The 22,191-nt window shown below is 42.2% G+C and overlaps 1 protein-coding gene and 1 long non-coding RNA gene across 4 annotated transcripts in view; both read left to right on the top strand.

The window, feature by feature from the left end:
- LOC144588654 (uncharacterized) overlaps positions 1-22,191 on the top strand; it is a 364,336-nt gene that overhangs the window by 251,144 nt on the left and 91,001 nt on the right. The gene's annotated exons all lie outside the window — the stretch shown is intronic.
- OLFM3 (olfactomedin 3) overlaps positions 1-22,191 on the top strand; it is a 219,924-nt gene that overhangs the window by 175,764 nt on the left and 21,969 nt on the right. For all 3 annotated transcript variants that reach the window (XM_020788726.3, XM_020788725.3, XM_072998022.2), the window contains exons 3-4: positions 4,834-4,989; positions 18,100-18,319. In XM_020788726.3, the coding sequence (XP_020644385.1) occupies positions 4,834-4,989; positions 18,100-18,319 (376 nt within the window). The remainder of the gene's footprint in view (positions 1-4,833; positions 4,990-18,099; positions 18,320-22,191) is intronic.

The raw sequence follows: 22,191 nt of genomic DNA, 5'->3' as shown, positions 1-22,191 counted from the left end.
CCAAAGAACCAATCAGGTCAAAACCCCTATATCCCCAACGCTGTATCTCAAAACCTATATAATGTTTATGCTCCTATTGTTCAGGGTCCATCTCTGCCTTTAAGGGTCCATCTCTGCCTTTATTAAAATGCTGTGTATTTTAATAAATTGGCATAATAGACAGCCGGTCTTTGCATCTTGGTCTGTGTTCTTCGCCGGAGATAAAGAACCCATTTTCAGGGGTAACACTAGGGCTTATTTTCAGGTTAGGTCTTATTTTCGGGCAAAAAGGGTACTCCAACACCAAAATCAGGACCATGAGTTAGTTAATATAAAAAAGTCACAAGTAAGTCATAGAAAGTTGGTCAGTGAGAGATGGGATTTTGGAATTAACAAACTGCCAGTCCAAATTATGGGAATCTTACCCTCTTGTGAAGCCCTCTTGCCTCCATCCCATTTCCATGCCACTTCTTCAAACTGGTGGAAGAATGCCCCATATGGCACCTCAGGAGTCACAAGGTTTCACTGCCAACTCACAAAGATTTTTCTGGGGAGAGAGCCAGCCTCTCTGAGGCAACCTTTGCTAATCACAATGAGTCCTCCTGACTCCCACAGTGCAGCACTAGGACAATGTGGAGGTACGAGGGCTGCTCTACCTCCTGCTGGCCTGATGGTTCCCAGTCCCACAGTTCAAACTGGTTTGCGGGGGGGGGGAGGTGTCCCTCAAATTACGGGACTGGGAGTTCAATAATTCCAAAACCACCATCCCTAGCATGTATAAAATTTAATAGGCCTAATCTCCATTAATGTGTCCAAATATTAATTATTCCATCCTCTGGGGTGTTTTGTGAATTTTTTTCTTGAGCTCCACTCTTGTCATTTTGTGATTAAGGGTGGTTTATTGTTGAGCATAGAGAAATGTTGTGGTCCGAACCGAAGGGAGGAAATGTTTACAAATCTTTACAAATATTTAGAAAGGACTGACTATAACCCAAAAACCCTGTCCAAACCAGTTTGCCCCTAGACGATCCAGTGGTTCAAAGGATAACTATAAAATGCTGTATTTGATTCTCCCCATATTTAAAACTAGTACACAATTAATTAACTTTTGTACACTTTTTAAAATTGCATTTTGTATATTTTAGCTATATAATATGTTTTATGAACTACTTGTACATTTTTAACTGTATTTTGTATATTTTAGCCACATAATATGTTTTATGAACTGGTTGTACATTTTTAATTGCATTTTTTTATATTTTAGCCATAAATATGTTTGATGAGCTGGTCACTTCACCGTAATAAATAAATGCATTCATTTGATAATTAAAAGCTCTAAAATATTCTGTAAAAGCTGAGGCTACTCACATTTGCATGTATGCACGCATGTATGTGTGCATGACCATCAACACACATACAAGTTCAACAGCAGCAGAAAAGATCACCTCCATTATTTAGGTGTGTGGGACACTCCTTGCAAAACCTTTACGTTTGCTCTCTGATGCTCTCACTCTAAATAGGCTTAGTTTGCAAATAATGCCTTTATCATGTCTCAGATCTCATTGGCACATACCTTTGTGTCATTATCCTCTTTCACTGTTTGATCCCAGTGAAGTTAATCTAAGAAGTGAAAAGAACAATGCTGGGAATGATAATATCAACAAAGTAGTAATAGCAGTAATAGGAAACAGTGACACCGAATGATTTTGGGAAAGGTAGGCACACAGCTTTTTTGAAATTACCCACAGAGATACTGTCTTAACTTTGAAAATCAAACGTTTCATAGGACTCAGTATAGCCCTAGTAAAACTATTTTAATTTAACCACTTTGAGAAGGAAACCCTTCTCTGTGTTACTGCTTCCATAAATCCATGCACTGAGACTTATTACAGATTCAGAGTAACTGCCAGGCTGGCAAAACAAACAGCCCTAGTTTTGTCATACTTCTGAGGGTATTTTATTTGCTTGACTTCTTAAGCGACAAGGATAATAAAAAATGTGGATTTGCTTTTATTGTAAGCACTTTTTCAGAACGCATTAAGAGCTGGCTAAGTAGGAAATCTGCATTCTGATGAAATACCAGCTTTACAATCTTTTTAAAACTAGATGAGGGATTATGAAACACTGAATGATCACAAACCCACAGCATGGTTTCTTCACATTTATTTAGACTTTTAGATAGACACCCAGTTTTTCTGTTATTGATATAAGAGCAAACGCTCTGGTTAGTAAATTGCAAGCATCCAAAACAAACAAATACTAATAAAATCTCTCACAGGTGATTACAGGAGACAGCTGGATTCTGTGCATAGCTGTTGATTCCTCGCTACATAAGTTCAATTTGTAAAACTGAGTTTTATCACAAGATCTTCAGCCAGCTGAAGTGAAACCTTTGGTGTTTAATTAGAAACGCAACCACTCTTCCAAAGCAGTCCTGTTTAAACTTCTATGGTGAAGTGGGTGAACCAGAACTTGAATGTTATGATACTTCTTCTTCCCAGAAAATCCTGGTAATTGTAGTTCTGTGAGGGTTCTCCAACAGAGAATTCTCACTGTCTTCACCAGGCTAAAATTATGTTCCAAAAGGACACAAGCTAATTCAATTTTGTCTCCACATTTTCAGTTTGTCCCTGAGATCTCCCATTTTTGTAACAGCCAAATAGCTTGAGTTGGTACAAGCCAGGAGAGGGTATGTCACCACCCTCTATTAATGTGGACAAGAGGTCCTGACCTTTATCTAAGAAGCTCCCAGGTGCACAAAAATCAAAAGTACTCAGTTGCAATTGAGATAACGCCTTGTTTTGTAGTTGGGTGTTATGACACATCCATGTGTGAAATGAGATGAGCACCAAAAACATTGGTTCAGAATCAAGTATCCTTTTTTGAAGAAAAGCATAGTCATCTTCCTGTTTGATTCTCCTGGAAAGTCTTGTTTTAGCAAGGACAGCTCCTGGTCTGCGTGGGATGATTGTGGAACTGGGAGTTACCTCTAAAGTTCAAGGTTAAGCGCCTGCTCTCCTTAGACTAGTGGTTCTTAACCTTTGTTACTCGGATGTTTTTGAACTGCAACTCCCAGAAACCCCAGCCAGCACAGTTGGTGGTGAAGGCTTCTGGGAGTTGCAGTCCAAAACTCCTGAGTAACCCAAGGTTAAGAACCAGTGCCTTAGACCATGGCCCATGACTTTGAAGTATTTCTTTTTCCTAAAAGTAAAGCTGGTGTTGGAGCCCTGAACTCCTCAGTCTTCTTTGTCCTGTTCACTTCACATAGTCTTTGATGACATTCTGGTCATCCATAACTCCCCTGTTTCTGTCCAAGGAACCCACACTACCTTTCCTGCCTCTGGAAGCCTCCCTTGGCTGCTTGCTTGTATTCTTACCAATTTCATTTCAGAGCCTTGCAGTGCCTACTCAAATGCCAACATTTGTTGCTGGATTCATCCTGAGATTTCAAACTTTATTCCCTCACCCTCTGATCAGAGATCATAATAGGGAAGATAGGAATAACATCCTAGTCTGTCAGAGAAAGAGAGAGGGGAATAAATTAAAGAAAATAAGGGAGATGAATCAGTGTCTAGTGTCAGTATTGGAATGGATAAAGGTGAATAAGCTAAAACTCAATCCAGACAATACAGACATGCTCCTGGTCAGTCAAATGGCAGAGCAAGGAATAGAAATGTGGTCTATGCTGGATGGGATTATACTCACCCTGAAAACCATCATCACCATCTTAGAACTGCAGAGCTAGAAGAGATCATATGGATCATCAGGTCCAGCCCTTGTCAAGGAAGCATGGTAGGGAATTAAACTCCCAGCCTCTGGCTCAGCAGCCAGATACCTGAACCACTCTACATGGGGTCCAAAGCACAGCATCCAGATTGTTAACTAGGGTTGATTACAGGAATCCCATAACTCCCCTCTCCCGGTCGCTAATTTCTGGGCACAATTCAAGGTGCTTGTTGTAAACTATAAAGCCCTAAATGGCTTGGGTCCAAGCTATCTCAAGGACCAGGTCTCCCTTTATGTGCCTGCCTGGGTGTTATCAGACTTTTCTCTCAGTCCCACGACCCTCACAGGTGTGCTTGGTGGGGACACAGAAGAGGGCCTCCTCTATCCTTGCCCCCAGATTCTAGAATTCCCTCCCACAGGATGCCAGGCTGGCCCCATTTTGACTGTCCTTCTGCAAGCAGGCGAAGACCTTTCTCTTCAGGCAAGCTTTCCCTGACTGAATGGCTGCTGAGTAGGGTTTTTCAAATTGATTGCTGTATCTTAGTGCATTGAATGTGTTTTGGTGCTGCTTAAGTTTTTTGGTATTGTATTCATGAATTCTTTTATTAGTGTGTACTCTTTGGTACTAACTTAAATACAGTACTGTATTTTAATTGTTGCAGTATGCCTTGGACCTTTTTTAACGAGAAAGCTGGATTTAAAATATTCTAAATAAATAAATATACCAGGCTGTGGTTGCTACCTAGAAAGAGAGGGAGGGAGGGAGGGAGGAAATGTAATTCTTCCTGAGGAGCACTGTTCTTCTCAAAGCATTTGGTATGTTCTTCTGCAGACTATCAAGTGATGGATAAGGATCTATGTCTGTATTGCCAGAATGTCATTAATTTTATAGAGCATATACTTTTTCCTGAGAACAAGAATGGAATTTAGAATGTGATTTCCATTCTCAGCTCTTGCTCATTTAAGAACTCAATACTTCGCTGTTTTTTTAAAAATAGAACAGCTAACAACTGAAGAGCTGACACACAGCATCATGTCATACAAGTGTTTTATTGTCTCCATTTTAAATATAAGAAACACGGCCAAAAATAAAATAAAATTGAGTCTATGTGCTGTTCTTCTCAACAGGTTCAGAATATGTCCCAGTCTATTGAAGTTTTAAACCTACGGACTCAGAGAGATTTCCAGTATGTTTTAAGAATGGAAACACAAATGAAAGGGTTGAAAGCCAAGTTCCGGCAGATTGAAGATGACCGGAAAACTTTAATGACAAAACATTTTCAAGTAGGTTTTGATTTTTCCATCTCTCTCTTCTTTTTCTTAATGACTGCTTTGAATGACAGCCAGAAGTGATATGCTTGGGAGAAGCAATGTGTAGCTGGCTAAAACTGTCGACTTGAAACGCTTGTCGGTAAGCGCATAATGAACCCCTGTTTCTTCCGTGATTGTCCCTCTTACTGTGCACTTTCGTAGCAATGGGAAGTGACCATTAATTACTGTGACAATAGAAAAATGTCATTACAAAAGAGAATCCTATCTTTGCTGCATTTGTGATGGGGCACTCAACAGAAATATATATCCAGCCAGATGTGTGATAAACGAAGCACACAGGAGAATTAATAATATAAGCATCATCAGTTTGCCCCTTTAAATACTAATGACATTCTGTACGCTCCAGGAGAGGAAAGTTTATAAGAAAGGCTAATGCTGCTTTAATTACTAGCAATGTGTTTTCGTTTGGCACGTGTTTGTGTTTGCTTAATTTGACCATCTGAATTATTGGCAGAGCTAGAAGAGACCCTGTGGAGCTTACAAAGGTGGCTGAGGGAACAGGGAGTTAAAACATAGGCTTGTATACTCTGCCTGGTTGGATGGATCTCCCCATTTACAGTGGTGCCTCGCTTAACAAGCGCTTCGTTTAACGATGAATTCACTTAGCGATGGCTTTTTCAGAGCGATCTTGCGCTCCGTTTAACGATGTTCCCTATGGGCGATTTTCGCATAGCGATGTTTGGGACCATGCTTCGCATAGCAATTACAGTTTGGGTCACCCTGTTTCGCTTAACTATAGTTTTGACAGCCTCCTGTTGGCTGTTTTTATACATTTAAAAATGTTTTTAAAATGTTTAGAATGCTTGAAATCATAAGTGCACTTAATAAACCCTTTGTTAAACTAATTTGACTTTGTTCCGACTCTTTTTCAATTTGTTGTAAATTTTTCCCCCCATTGAGATGCATTGAATAGGTTTCAATGCATTTCAATTGGGGAACCGCATTTCGCTTAGCGATGTTTCCTATGGCGATTTTCGCTTAAGGATGGCAATCCGTTCCCATTGGAACGGATTATCCAGTTTTCAATGCATTTCTATGGGAAACCATGTTTCGCTTAGCGATGTTTTCCCATAGCAATGAATTTTTTGGAACCAATTAACATCGCTAAGCGAGGCACCACTGTATATTTCAGATGCTTCCTGTCCTATCTATGGAGATAAGTGCATGTTTGACCAAGTTCTTCTGTTTGTTTTTTAAGGAGTCAGACAAAATTCTCAGCCATCCCTACTGCCTGATAGCCACCTCACTCCCCTGCCAAGCTCATCTTGCCACTTTGCTTCACCTCCTCCCAGGCTTTAGAAAATGTTCCCTAGCATCTAACCTAATGATAAGGAAATCAAGCAGGCTCTCTGGATAGAAGATTAGCTTTTAAGATTGTCCAAGAAAGATGTAGATGACATAACTATGGGATATCCTCACATGGAACAGATAATTGGGTTGGTGATTTGTATACCATTATAACAAATTTGTATTGTGCCATTCATATATCTTGTCATGACATGTATTATCATCTGAAGGGAATATCGGCATCCATTCGTTCAATACAATCTGTCATAGGAAACAGCATGTTCTAACACAGTGACCTTTCGAAGCCCTGATATTTGGATTGGCGGGGCCTACAGATTTAATGTGATCATTCAACTGGCATTCAAAAAGAATTGCAAGACAATAATGCTTCTCAGTAATTTGAAAGGTCAAAAGAATAGACTGAGCTGCCTCTTTTCCGAACACAAGAATTTAGACAGTGTATTTCACTGTACTTCAAAGAGGTCTGTTGCTCAATGGGAAAGCACATCTTTCCCCCATGTACGGATCCAAGTCTGGTCTCCAGCACCGCTGTGGCAACTGGTTCTGTGGAAATGTCATGGACAGATTCCTCATCTAAATCCTTAGGTGGTGGAGAGATTTCCAGGAGAATCCTTGTGTCAGTTTGTAGAAGCACAATCAATAAAAAAATCATTTGACATTTTAAAGACTGGATGGGTTTTTTTGCCACATGTTTCCATGGACTGCAGCTCACTTCATCAGACATATTTGAATAAGTGGGTTTCAGTCCACAATAGCATATGCCAAATAAAACATGTGTGTTTTCTTAAGGGATTTCAAGACTTTTGGTGTTTTTGTCTGGCACAGTTCTATTCAGTCTTTGAGAACCAGGGCTGGGGAACCTGTGACCTTCCAGATGTTGCTAAACAAATACTCCCATCATCCATCACTAGTGGCTAGCCTAGCAGGGGCTAATGGGAACTGAACTCCATCAAAATCTGGAGGGTCACAGGCTCTCCAGACCTGTTTTAAGCTGCAGTAATTACATGCCCCAGGTATGTTTATATGCAGCCTTTCACCTAAAGGGTCCAAGGTGGCTTACGGAAACAAAGTTAAAAGTTAAAATAATAAATTACTACAATATTTTTTAAAAATATGGGAATGAGATTGATTGCAGGCAAGTTGAGCGAGATCTGCAATTCATGGAGGAACTTTGAAATTACCAACAATCTCACCCTGCTGATAACAGAATCACCCTTGCAAAAGTGTAGTTTACAGAAGAGGATTTTGTGGTTAATCTTTCCTCTATTTCACATGTAAAGGAGAAAAAATAAGCATACATCTTCCTGTCTGTTTTATGTCATAGCTTCCTGATAGTATCTGTATATAAGTTGCATTCTGAGAAAGCAAAGATCCAGTTTGCTTTGTTGAAGGTCCTTCAGAAAGCACAATCAGTTGTCAATCACATTTAGTCTGAATGAATACACACTCTACTTATGAAACCGTTGCTGCCCGTTTGGCCCCACTATTAGGCAGAGTGACGCACTTATTCAGCCAATGCAGAAAGATAGTTCTGAGATATTGGAAGAGAGAACAGTGTGCCGCATAACTTGTCTTGCATCCTCAAAGCTAATCTGGTGCCTTTAGGTGTAGCAGAAGATGCTGCCCAGCTCTCTTGCTTTTGTACATGGCATGAGAGGAGGTGTCATTCTCTCATCTTAAGAGTCAGGCAGCAAAATATGTTAGGTCAACTCCGCCTTCCTGCCAGGTGTACCAACAGCTATTGTTTCATGTTGAACCTATTAGAATCAGTAACTCCTGCTTCAGCACTAATCAAATTGCTAATAACAGATGCCTCTGCACACTTGATGTGTTGTGGCTGCTTTCTGCATTTACACCTGGGCTACACTGCTCTTTTCTGCAGCAAATGAAGTAAGTGAATATATCACACAATCATTACTGAACATTTCTAGAGATCCTATCATGGATCCAATCTGATGGCTAATGGAGCAAAAAACCCACATAAAATCTGAAGTATTTGTGTTGGATGTAACCCTTGTACAAGCAATAATGCAAGAACAGTAATGTCAAGATTATGCAGCCAGTTGCATAATTCCTTACTTGTGCTAACTCTACAAATTTAGGTTCCATTACCAAGTGACACTGTTAGGTTCCAGCACCTATCCTGATCAGATCTCCTAGCCATGCACTTTACTGTCCAAACAAAGGTATTCAGCATATACATACGGTACATACAAACCCTGTTTCCCCCCAAAATAAGACCTAACCTGAAAATAAGCCCTAGTATGATTTTTCAGGATGCTCGTAATATAAGCCCTACCCCAAAAATAAACCCCAGTTAAGTGAAACCCCGCTCTCCACCATTGTGCAGCAACCAGAATAAGATGGCATGACTGTAAAATAAAACATGCCCTGAAAATAAGCCCTACGTTTTTTGGTAAAGGTAAAGGTAAAGGTTCCCCTTGACAATTTTTGTCCAGTCGTGTTCGACTCTAGGGGGCGGTGCTCATCCCCGTTTCCAAGCCATAGAGCCAGCGTTTGTCCGAAGACAATCTTTCCGTGGTCACATGGCCAGTGCGACTTAGACACGGAACGCTGTTACCTTCCCACCGAGGTGGTTGTTACATACAGCACTGATGTTACCTGTCTGTCATGGGTTTGGAGGGAAAGTTCCATCCTATGGGGAGTGGAAGGCGGGACATCAGGAGGAGGGGCTGTACTGTATAAATATGTGATGCCTGTGTGGTGAAGGGAGAGATGCTGAGAGACACTGGGATGTGACGAAGCAGCAGCTGGGAAGAAGAAGCTGTTGTGGGAGTCTGTGTGTCAGACAGGGTACTACTGTGTGTCAGAGTACCAACCTGATAGGTTCAGGTGTCTGTTGGTTAGCCAGAACTGATAGGTTCAGGGTCTGTGCTTCAAGTTAAGGGTTCTGGGTGAACCACACTGTGTGTATGTATGAATGAGAATAAGCCACGTTACTTTATTTTATTCACCTGATTGTTTATTTTCCTGTGTGTTGATTTAAATAAACCTTATTCTTTTTATTGTTTGAAAATCCATCCCTGGTCTGTGTGACTTCTTAAAGGGAATGGTTGGTGGCAGCTTAGTGTAACTGTGTGACATATCCCAGTAGGTCTGGGTTTGTCACATTGATTGGTGTCCAGCGTGTGGGATACGACTGGTCCAGTTGTCCAGTGGTCCAGCAAAGCCTTGGCAAGTGTGCCCAGAGCAAGGGGGGTCTAGTCAGGGACAGTCTGAGGCGCGTAGGTAATCTTCTAGGTGTACCTCACGGGGAGGTGCGCTAGTAGAAGAACGTGCCAACTGGGGAGACTTAGATTAAGGTGCTCTGAGGCAGCCTAGTTTTGGCGGGAAAAAGCTGAGGCAAAACTGCGTAGTAACAGTGAGCTAGATTGCCAGCTGAGAGGCCCAGCAGAGGGGGGTAGGCTCCGACTCGATACTGTTGCAATTTAAGTGCTGAAGAACAGCAGCAATCTCTAGGGAAAGCTGGTTCTGAGGCAAGAAGGAAAAAAGTGGTCGTTTTATTTTGAGGCTTGACTTTTTAAAGCAGCCTGTTCTGAGGGGGGATTATGCCCTTGACTCGAAGCCAAGTAGCAGACATGAGTGAAGTGAAAGACCCCCAGATTGACCAAGGTTCTGAGGATGAATTTGGCTCAGTGCAGGGTGACAGCACAGGAGAGCAGAACCCAGAGATCAGAAAAATACTCCTAGCCCAACAGCATGAACTGAGGGTGAGGGAGATGGAGAGGCAGGAAAGATTGGAGAGAGAGAGAATGGAAATGGAGAGGGAGAGAGAGAAAATTGCTCTGGAAAGAGAGAGAATGGCGTTTGAATTAAAAAAATTGGAACTGATGAACCAGAACAATAATAACAATAGGGATTCTGAGGGAGGCCAATTGTCTAAAGCTGACCTGAAGAAATTCCCTATGTACCACAAGGGAGATTGTCCTGAGGTGTTCTTTTCCTTAGTGGAAAGAGCGTTTGTGGACTTCTCAGTGAGGGAAACTGAGAAGATGACCATCATGCGGTCTTTAATCAGTGGTAGCCTGGCTGAGGTTTATGCCGAGATGCCTGAGGAACTGATGAAAGATTTTGCAGAGTTTAAGAAACTGGTGTTTGCCAGACATGGGATAAATGCAGAGCAGCTGAGACAAAGATTCAGGTCCCTCACCAAGAAACCAGAACAGACTTTTACCCAAGTGGGGGCCCAATTGGTGAGGCTGCTTGAGAAATGGCTATCGCAGGAGGGAACAGAGACCTATGAGCAGCTTAAAGACTTAATAGCACTGGAACAGTTCTATTCAGTCCTGCAGGGGGAATTGAAATTCCAGGTGAGGGAAAGGAAACCGAGGTCTGTGGCAGAAGCCTCAGAGATTGCAGATTTTATTTCCCAAATAAGAAAGCCCTTGGGTGAGGGGAAATCTGTAGGTAAACCCAAAGAAACCTACAGCAAGTACTCTCAGGGACCAGGGAAAAGCCAGCAAGGGGGAGGGGCCCATGGTGAAGGGAAGCCCTCAGACATGAAACTAAGACCTCAGATTTTGGAGGGAAAACCAAAACAAGATGAGAGAGAATCAAAATACACCAGAAAATGTTATTTCTGTCAGGGAAAGGGTCATCTAATCTCAGAGTGTGAGAAATTAAAGCAGCTAAAAGGAATGGTGCCTCAGAATTCTAGTGGGACCAAGCCAAAAGCTGTGTTCTGTGTCCAGAAAGAGCAAGGCTCAGTGTCACTGAGGGAGCCGGTTGCCATGACTACTCAGTCTGGAACAGCTACCGCTGCTGATCAGGCTGAGGAAAATGGTCCTCTTATAGAGGTAAAGCGCTGCTTGCTGGTGAAAACAGATTCTCAGTTGTTTGAGACAGCAGGGGTGGACGTAGGAATACTTGACCGTCAGTATAGGGGGCTGCGGGACACTTGTTCCCAGGTAACCCTGTGCCATCCAGATATTATTCCTAGGGAGTTTATAATCCCAAATGAGAGCATGAAGGTGGCAGGGATTGAGGGGCAGGTAATCTCTCTGCCAGTAGCAGAGGTACCTGTCAACTTTCAAGGCTGGAGGGGAGATTGGAGGCTAGCGATTTCATCGACTCTGCCAGCAGCCGTGCTCGTGGGAAATGACCTGGCTGAACATGTGAAAAGGGTGCTAGTGATTACACGCTCACAAGCCACCACGGGGACAGTTCAGGGGGGTAATGATGAGCCAGAGACGGAAGCAGAGGGGAGTTCAGAAGCTGTGGTGGAAACCTTAACCACAGACAGCAGATTTGGACAGGAGCAAAAGGCAGACGCCACTCTCCAAAAGTGTTTTGAACAGGTGACTGACGCCCAGCTAACACCTGAAACCCCAGTGAGATTTCTGGAGAAAAAGGGGATTTTATATAGAGAAACCCTGAGGAATATCTCAAAAGGGGGAGATGGGATCAGAAGTCAGCTGGTGGTACCTGAAAAGTATCGCCCCATGATCTTACAAAGGGGTCACTCTGACATGTTTGCTGCACACTTAGGGGTGAAAGAGCCCCTTGATTTGATCAAACAAAATTGGGAGCAGATCACCCAGGATGACCCACAAGACGTTGTGACTTACATAGACACCTTGATGAATGACCTAAGGAGAAATCTAGAGCTGGCAGCAGAAAACCTGCAAGCTCAGAAGGTCAGACAGAAAACATGGTATGACCACAAAGCTAGAGAGAGGCACTTTGACCCAGGGGAGGAAGTGCTTTGGCTTAGGCCCTGCAGAGAGAATAAACTGCAGCTCAAATGGGCAGGACCATATAGGGTCATTTCCAAGATGTCAGACCTGAACTACCTAATAGAGCAGGAGGAGAACCAAGCAAGGAGGGTGGTTCATGTGAATGCCCTAAAACCCTACTACAGAGGGGAACAGAGGGTTTTATTCGCGATAAAAGCAGCTGAGAGTGAGGAAGCTGAATTACCCTTCTGGGAGGGTAGAGGGGAAGTAAAATACAACCCAGAGGAGGTAAAGATCAGTCCTGCACTCACCCAAGACCAGCAGCAAGAACTAAAAATGCTGCTTAGTAAATATCAACAGGTGTTTTCCAACAAGCCGGGGATAGTGAAGGGAGTGATGCATCGGATCCACACAGGGGATGCACCCCCGCAGGTAGTATCCCCATACCGAGTAACGGGACCCTATAGGGACAAGGTGCGGAAGGAGCTGGACGAGATGCTGAGGGAGAACATAATCGTCCCCTCTTCTAGTCCTTGGTCCTCTCCGATAGTCCTTGTGGACAAGCCTGATGGGAGCATTAGGTTTTGTGTCGATTACAGGAAATTAAACCGTGTAACCACTCCTGATGCCTACCCAATGCCCAGGCTAGACAACCTGATTGAAACCATAGGGGGTTGTCGGTTCATCTCATCATTGGACCTGGTAAAGGGATATTGGCAATTAAGAATTGATCCCAGGGATCAAGAAAAGACTGCCTTTTGCAGCCCTTTTGGTCTCTATGAGTTTCGAGTCCTGAGCTTTGGTCTCAGAAATGCACCAGCCACATTCCAAAGGCTGATGGACCAGACCTTGGCAGGGCTCAGTGACTTTACAGTGGCCTACATTGACGACATAGGGATCTTCAGTAATACCTGGGAAGATCACCTGATACACCTGGAGTTAGTGCTGCAGAGGTTAAGTGCAGCAGGGCTAACAGTAAAGGCCAGCAAGTGTCAGCTGGGTAGCCCAGAAATAAAATACTTGGGTCACATGGTAGGGGGAGGAATGATAAAACCCCTGGAGGCCAAAATAGAAGCTGTTCGTGATTGGCCTAGACCCAACACCAAGAAAAAGGTCAAATCATTTCTTGGGTTGGTGGGCTACTACAGAAAGTTCATCCCGAGGTTTAGCGAGATTGCGGCTCCGCTGACCGATCTGACGAGGAAGAAGGCTGATGACCGCATCCCGTGGACCAGCGACTGTGAGGCGGCGTTCCAGAGGTTGAAGGAGGCGTTAATCAACTATCCTGTCCTGCGTGCTCCAGACTTCGACCGGGAGTTCATCATCTACACCGATGCGTCTAACAGCGGCGTAGGAGCAGTTCTGTGCCAGGAGGATGAGAATGGTGACCAGCATCCAGTGTCCTACCTGAGTAGGAAACTTCAAAAAGGTGAGAGACATTTGGCAACCGTGGAGAAGGAGTGTTTGGCCATAGTCTACGCGATCCAGAAGGCCAAGCCTTACATCTGGGGAAGACATTTTGTTCTGTGTACTGACCATTCACCATTGCAATGGTTAAAGACAATGAAAACCCACAATAGCAAACTTATGAGGTGGGCTTTAAACCTACAGGACTATGACTTTGAAGTAAAGGTGGTCAGAGGGTCAGTGAACTGTGTTGCTGACGCCTTATCAAGAAGACCTGAAGAATGAAGACGACGAAAGAAATATGGACTATGTGTATATAATGATGACAAAGGTAAAATGTACCTGGTTTTGAATTTGGTTTGTATGAATAAAGGTAAATTGATGTAATGTTAATGGTAAATGTTTAAATGCCTATTTGCTTTGGTTAACTTAGAATGTAAGTATAAGTAAGTATAATATGGTATGTATAACTGTTGTTGTGTGTTTTATCAAGGTTGTTTTTTGGTGAAAAGCACCTTAGCTTTCCCCCTACAAAACAACTTATAAAGAGGGGAGGTGTTACATACAGCACTGATGTTACCTGTCTGTCATGGGTTTGGAGGGAAAGTTCCATCCTATGGGGAGTGGAAGGCGGGACATCAGGAGGAGGGGCTGTACTGTATAAATATGTGATGCCTGTGTGGTGAAGGGAGAGATGCTGAGAGACACTGGGATGTGACGAAGCAGCAGCTGGGAAGAAGAAGCTGTTGTGGGAGTCTGTGTGTCAGACAGGGTACTACTGTGTGTCAGAGTACCAACCTGATAGGTTCAGGTGTCTGTTGGTTAGCCAGAACTGATAGGTTCAGGGTCTGTGCTTCAAGTTAAGGGTTCTGGGTGAACCACACTGTGTGTATGTATGAATGAGAATAAGCCACGTTACTTTATTTTATTCACCTGATTGTTTATTTTCCTGTGTGTTGATTTAAATAAACCTTATTCTTTTTATTGTTTGAAAATCCATCCCTGGTCTGTGTGACTTCTTAAAGGGAATGGTTGGTGGCAGCTTAGTGTAACTGTGTGACATATCCCAGTAGGTCTGGGTTTGTCACAGTGGTCCCTATTTATCTACTTGCATTTGCATGCTTTCGAACCGCTAGGTTGGCGGGAGCTGGGACAAGCGACGGGAGCTCACTCCGTTGCGTGGATTCGATCTTACGACTGCTTGGTCTTCTGACCCTGCAGCACAGGCTTCTGCAGTTTAGCCCGCAGCGCCACCACGTCCCTTACGTTTTTTGGAGCAAACCTTAATATAAGTCCCTGTCTTATTTTCGGGGAAATAGACATGCGTGCGTGCGTGCGTGCGTGCGTGCGTGCGTGTGTGCGTACGTACGTACGTACGTACGTACATACATACATGGATATCCCCATTCACACCTACATCCATATATGTCCACTCATACCCAATCTCATCTGATTTCGGAAACTAAGCCACAGGTTTGGTTAGTATTTGGATGGGATAACACAAGTTAACAGCAGGGATCTCCAAGTAGAACTAGGAAAGTGCCCTGCCTTAGAACCCTGGAGTTCTTCTCTCAAGTCAAGAGTTAACAGCATTGGGCTGGATGGGCTAATGGTTTAATTCAATAGAAGGCAGCTTTCTATGTTTCTATATTCCACCCCTTTCATTTGGGTGGCCAGGGGCTCTGCTCAGAGGAAGCTCATTTACTACATAAAATATGCAAATGCCCACAGACTCAGAAAATGGAGTCTATGAACTCAGATAAAAATCTATAATTCTTTCCTGTTCTTTATACAAAATCCATGAAAGCATATTGAAACTGACACTGAAAAGGATCTCATTGACTTAGGTAGTCACAGAACTGCATTCATAAATTAAGATCTCTGGAAAAGAAAGAGGATTTAATGTCCATCTGTAAAGGTCTGTGTGAGTTTATAGTGCTGTGTCTAATAAAATGCTCCCTCAGTTCGTCCTTTCCAAACCACTCTGATTCTAAGGCTTCTGGGCATCTGCAATAAATGGAATTGTTCTCATGAAATCATATCTGAGCACTCCAGTTACTCTGGTAATAACATTTCTGCATGTAATTTAACAATGCAATCCCCATCTATTTAAATTAGTGGTGTGTTAATACATGCTTTTTGGCAATACCTATGGATTTTCCTCTCTCTGGAGTTAATATTTCCCTGAAGACATGTGGGAGGAAAGAATAGAAATTTCATTAAGGTAAAGTGGTAAATATGATTAATTTCAATTTCATTTATTAAAATACTGTCACCATTATCATCAGTGTTTTACAATATGGGACACTGAAAATAAGCCTCCTGCAGAGGATAACCCCCTCCAATGACCAGAAATCTAATTTCACAATATCTGCTCACTTCTTTTAACATCACAAGGTTTGTCTTTAGTCATAATAGGCAAAACGTTGCCATTCGAGTGGTATCAGTTATGTATCATGCAATGAAGTGGATTGTTTCACTGCAAATGATAGCATCACAGCTACCACGCCCGTCTTGTGGTCCAGCAGATTTGGTGCAATGTACATGGAAGTACATTGGCATCAGTTCTCTAAATCAACTAACTCATGAGTTAGAAGAAGAGATTTCTGCCATCTCTTATTCTCTGACCAAGGTTCTCTCTTGCTTAGAACTCCATCTGAGCATTTTCTTCTTAGATCAGGAACGGGGAAACTCCAGCCTGGAGATCAAATTTCACCCACACAGAAAACTCATTGAGGCCCCTCATGCTCAAGGGGAAACAAATGGGAGGCCTCGAGAGCTGCAGTCCTAAGGGCATGGCCAGTCCACTTCACTCCTGCCACTTCTTTGAAAATATTGGGAGGAGCTATTTTCCAAGTGAGAAGGGCAAGCAAAGGCAGCTCAATACAGTATTCAGTCATGGCCTCGAGGAATGCTCCTCAAGGATACATCTGGAGAGGAGGGAGGGAACATGCTAAAGAAGCAAAACTGGCTTAAAGCTCAGCTGGAGCCCACAAGTGCAGCTCCTTCGTCTTACCATCCAAATCCCTTTAGCTACCGCTTGCTGTCCTGGTCAGGGCAGTACATGGTTGGAGCCCGTTTGTGATTCAGATGGTGCTTGGAGAAGTTCCTTGGCCTGCTGTTCACCATCCCAGCTAGGACCCACTCTTCCAGGTACCTGCTAACTCTCTTTTTTTCCATGCAGAGAAACGTTCTGTGCCTCTCTTCACGTTGGGTACGATAAAACAGGTGGGAGGCACTTGGTGATGTCAGGGCAGAGGCTTGAAGAGAACATTCTTCCTATTATCCAGCTCACTGGATGAGGTTTGGAAAGGGCTGGCTAGGTTCCAGGAACACTCCAGTTTCACAAATGTTCTGCATTATCAGTCAGGATCAGTCCAACATAATTGTTATGGGGAAAGTAGAGTAGTTTATGTTCCGTAATGCTCCATGTACCTAAACCAACAATATGTTATGTGCTGCCAGGTCAGAACCAACTTATGGTGACCTTAATATAGCTTTTAAGGTAAGTGACTTACTTAAGGAGTGGTTTTAGCAGTTCCTCCCTACCCCTCCCATGGGTTTCCATGGCCAAACAGAGATTCATACCCAGATCTCCTGAATCTTATTCTGTCACTCTGCTCCTATTACTCAGGAGCAGTAAATCCACTATGGGTTTTAGTACAAACTTTACAGAAGCTATCTAAGATACTGAATCCAATCCCCCAAATTGGTTCAGTTAGCCAGAAGAGGCAGAGAGGGAAAAGGGAGAATGTTCCTGAAGCATCTTTGAAACCAGGCAATTGACTGGCAAAATGATTGATGAAACTCATTAAAATGAGTTATAGAATTACTTTGGAGGAGAGAAAGAGCTATGCTGAATTACAGTCCATAAGAAACAGAGTTAAATCTAGGCATAGAAACACTGAAATGCTTTATCATAAAAATGAAAGCACGCACTACGACAGAAAGCTTTTCCTCAGGGAAATAGCCATGTGAGCAATTCTGGAATATCCTCTTTAGATGTGTTTTATTTTGGCAGAATGATAGATATAACTCATTACATGCAAAATGTAAAACACTGGCAAATGTTGACCACGGTTAAGAAAAGGTTGATATAACTGCTAGCCTTGATCCAGAGTTCTTCATGTGGATTAGAAATTCTCTTTCCCCCACACACACCTGCGAATCTTTGACCACACCAGTCATCAAGGGGTACTGTACAGATCAATTATCTCTCCTGTACACAAAATTTAAATAAACCACCCTAGAACCTCTAATGCAGAAAGACAACAACATGAATGAATGAATGAATGAACTCTTAAGCATTAAGTGTTGTGTGAAGTGAACCAAATGGTCCATTTCTGTGCAGAAAAGCTTTTAAAGTATTTGCTAAGTGGGGAACACTTAGTCCAAAATAAAATGCTTTATTTTTTTAAAAAAAGTTGAGCACTCACATGCTTGCTCCAAAGCCAAAAGCCACTCAGCCTAAGCTTCCAAATTTCTCCTGGGACATGAATCATAATTTTCTTAGCAGGATCAAAGCAAACATTTTAGGGATAGATATGACCAGAAGTCTAAACAGATCTAATTAAAGAATTTGGAAAAAGTAATGCTTTTACCCTTGCCTTATGCACACTTTTATGGGTTGTTATTTTTCTCTCCTTTATAGGAATTGAAAGAAAAGATGGATGAGCTCCTGCCACTGATCCCAGTTTTGGAACAGTACAAAACAGATGCCAAGTTAATCACCCAGTTCAAAGAGGAAATTAGAAATCTGTCTTCAGTACTCACTGGGATCCAAGAGGAAATTGGCGCCTACGATTATGAGGAACTCCATCAGCGTGTGCTCAGTTTGGAAACCAGGCTTCGGGATTGCATGAAAAAACTGAGTAAGTTCACCATTCCGTGTGTTGCTCCCAGTCTAATTCCTTTTTTTTTTCTTTTCAAGTGGAGCTTAGGAAAAAAAAATACTTCTTGAACCACAATATGTAGAATCTTCCAATGTCCTGCTGACTAGATATACTGGCAATTGTAATTCAGAAGTAACTTTTCCAGACTCTGCTTTGTATCACACAGAACAGCCTTCCCCAATTCTCCACCATCTATATTTTCACCCTATAACTCTAATCATCCTCATCATTGGCCATGCTGGCTGGCATTGATGAGAGTTGTAGCCCAAAATAACTCCAGCTCCAGTTTTGGGAAAGCTGGTGATAAGAAGGTCAGATTAGATTTTTTTTTTTCGCCTAAATCGTATCATTTCCCTCATTAAAGAGTTAGTGGCTGAGTGAAGAAACAAACTCTAATATCAGTAACAGACCTGGTTAGAGCTATTATATGTGATCAATTCATCACACTTGTCATATCGTCTGGAAGTTGAAGTACAAAACATGAGAACACCAAAGATTCCACACCTTTGTTCTTCATCACTGTGACCATTAATGAATTTGGGTTCAGTTCTCAGTATTTCCCACAAGACAGAAAACAGTTTGTTCATATTCAGAAACATTCTTTTTGCCTGTCAGTTTTGAAAGAGAAGCCTTGTCATGAGAGGCCTCACTATAGCCACTCTATCACATTACCTCCCACTTTTCCTGAGTGGCAGCTCTCAGAGTGAGCAGGCACCAGGAGAGGCTATGAGTCCTGGCTGGGATCGCTCAGCCTGTCAGATGGTGCATGATCCGAGGGGTTCAATACACAAAACCACAATAGGCTGCCACCAGCTCCCATCAAACAATACTAATTATTTCAGTAGCTTGGAGAAAGCTAAGGACTGGATAGTTAGTACAACACCTCCCCTCGGTCACCTTCGAAACAACGGCATGAAAGGATTTGTATAGTTTATTTGTTTTAATGAAAAGAAAAAAAGTAAGGGGGAGAAAGGGGCAATTCAAAAATAGGAAAACAGCTCTAGATATAAAAGCAAATATGGTTACAGGATTACAGCACTCAAAAGCAGAAACACATCAGACAATAATAAACACTAATTTACCCTCAGTCTAGGTAGACACTCCATATGTTCCCTGGCACAGCTTCACACATGGCACACAGTGTTCTCCTTGCAAGTAATGCTACTGCTGGGAAGTGATACACAGCCCTCCCTAAAGGAATGCTAAGCTCCCAAAGACTCAGATAATTCCTGTTTATACCAATTAACCCATTAACTCCTGAGGCCAACAATTACATAATTGCTCATAATCCACTTTGATCTTTCTTACATGCTTTCTTCTCAACTTTGAAATCTGCATAACCCTTAGGCAAGAAAGCAAGCTGATTCCTATCTCACAGATACAAACAATTGGTGACTATTTGGATATAGAAATAAAACGTTTGATGTGTTAGGCTCTGGCTTCTGAAGCCCTCTTGATCACAGTTCTTCTTTGACGCAACCCAGGATAGGAATATAGGAATAGGAGATAGGAAAGGGGTGCGAACAATCTCCAGACGTGAACATTTATGTTCTCATGCCCTTACAGGCAAACAAAAAAGTTCAGAAAATGAATTCCATTTTGTCATGTTCCCCAAGTCCACAATACTATGTCCATGTCATTCTCACAATTACCAAACCAGTAACTTTAGCAAAAAGAAAAGGTTGAGCTGGCATAACATCTTCCTAACAAAACCACATTGATCTTCAGTAATCAAGGAATTATTTTCCAGATGTTTAGCGATTTATAGCTTAATTATTGAGTTTGCTCTGCCTTTTTCCTTCTCTTGAAGATGGGGGCAACATTTGTTCCTCTCTACTCTTCTGGCACCCCATGTGTCCTCCAAGAATTTTCAAAAATCACAGAGAGCAATTCTTAATGATATTTGCAAGCTCTTTCAGCACACAGGGATCATCTGTCCATTGAGATTTGGGTCATTTAAAGTGTTTTCTCTCCATCATCAGCTAACAAGTGTGCATCACCTTCCTTGATTATCTTCATCCTGCTAAGATAGACAAAGAAGCTGTCTTGCAACCTTTTGAAGATTCAGCTCAGCTGTTTCAGGGCTGTTGCCTTCCTCACCAGACTGAGCCCTCGCTGTGTCATATGTTTGGTTGTGTGTCTCCTATTCATCACCTCTATATGTCCTTCTTAATCTGAACTCATCAGAGATCTTCCCCTGGAGCCACATTGGCTAATTAAATATGGAGATCTTTTCTTGCATTTTTTGGTGGAGAAATAGATTGTTGTTTGAATTGCTATTCAGGATCTTTGTGGGTGTTCGTTTGTGTGCATTCTTCAAATACAGTGGTGCCTTGAGTTGCGAACTTAATTTGTTCCAGATTATGGTTGTAACCCAAGTTGGTTGTAACTCAAAGCACCATTTCCCATAGGAATACATTGAAAAGTGATTAATCCGTTCCAGCCATGTTTTTGTTGTATCTCAAGGCGATGGTTGTATCTCAAAGCATTAGTTCCCATAGGAACTAATGCTAAAGCTGTTGATCCATCCACTACCACTAAGGGGAGACTTTTTTAAAAAACCTAAGATGACCTCTAAGATTTAAAAAAGGACAGGAAAGGAGGGAAGAGGGAACAATGGGGAAAGGGGGCCTTTTTTCCAGTTGTATCTCAAAGCTCCAGTTGCAAGTCAAAGCAAAATGTTGTGACCAGAGCTGGTTGTAACTCAAATTGTTTGCAAGTCAAGACGGTTGTAAGCCGAGGCACCACTGTATCCTCCAGAATCCAATAACCAGAATCTTCCATTTTCCTTCTTAATGGGAATAATCCATGACTGCCCCTTCAGTATTTTTCTGAGTCTCTCATCTGTCTTGAATTTGTTTCTCCCTACGTGATTTTTACCACCTAACTTTTCTTTCATTTATTGAAACTGGCTTTTCTAAAATCTGCTTACTGGTTCCAAGCAGAGTAGACCTGAACTGCTGGATAGCTTAGTGACTTACGCATCTGGATGCAGAGCCAGAGGTTGTGAGTTCGATTCCCCACTGTGCCTCCTTGAGAGGGCTGGAATAGTGTCCCTTCTAGCAGTGCAATTCTAAGATAAGATTATTATCAGTATCAGCAGCTACAGCAACAATAAGAGTATCATCATAGACCCTTTGAATCAATTATTGAATGGTAAGACCACACATGTGATCCCCATTAATTCATTGGGTCTATTCTAATTGGGATTAGCAATTGAATTGCTAGCCCCAAGGCAAGTGCTCAATGTATGCATTCAGCTAAGACCTGTTTTTCTCTATCACAAATTTCAAGCTGATGCAGTCATTTTCTTCTATGGTTCTTGCCACTCCTTGGCCTTCAACCCTCTTCTGTCATCCAGGCATCCTTAAACAGAATTCAATTAATCATGAGCAAATTGCTTCAAACAAATAGAAAATAGCAGAATTGTTCACACCACAGCCTTATAAATTGTCAATCTCCTAATTGAGTACTAGTCTACTAAAACGTGGGTGGCAGCTAAAAAAAAGCAAAAGAAAACCCTTACATAGCTATACAATATTTGCCAGTACCATATAAGCCAGTTTCCTGGAGGGTGTTTCTCAGAGATAAAAGATGACATCAGAATTCAGTTATAATTTTAATGACTGATTCTCAGAGTATCCCTTTGATGCTAGAAACAGCACAGAGATGGTAAGGGGAAAGTAAAGAAAGGAGAGGTAGACACTAAATCCATCTGAGTTGCTTCTCCCATCACTGAAAATGCTCAATCACAAGCCATTTCTGTGATGAAAGCTACGGCAATAGAGAAACCAAAGACAAAACAAAACAAAAAAAACCTCACAACATCCTGATTAGATTTCTCCTCTGGA

This window comes from Pogona vitticeps, chromosome 4 (assembly GCF_051106095.1).
Source record: "Pogona vitticeps strain Pit_001003342236 chromosome 4, PviZW2.1, whole genome shotgun sequence".
Lineage (NCBI taxonomy): Eukaryota > Metazoa > Chordata > Lepidosauria > Squamata > Agamidae > Pogona > Pogona vitticeps.
Note: the sequence above shows the minus strand (reverse complement) of the source record. Positions and strands in the feature narration are given on the sequence as shown.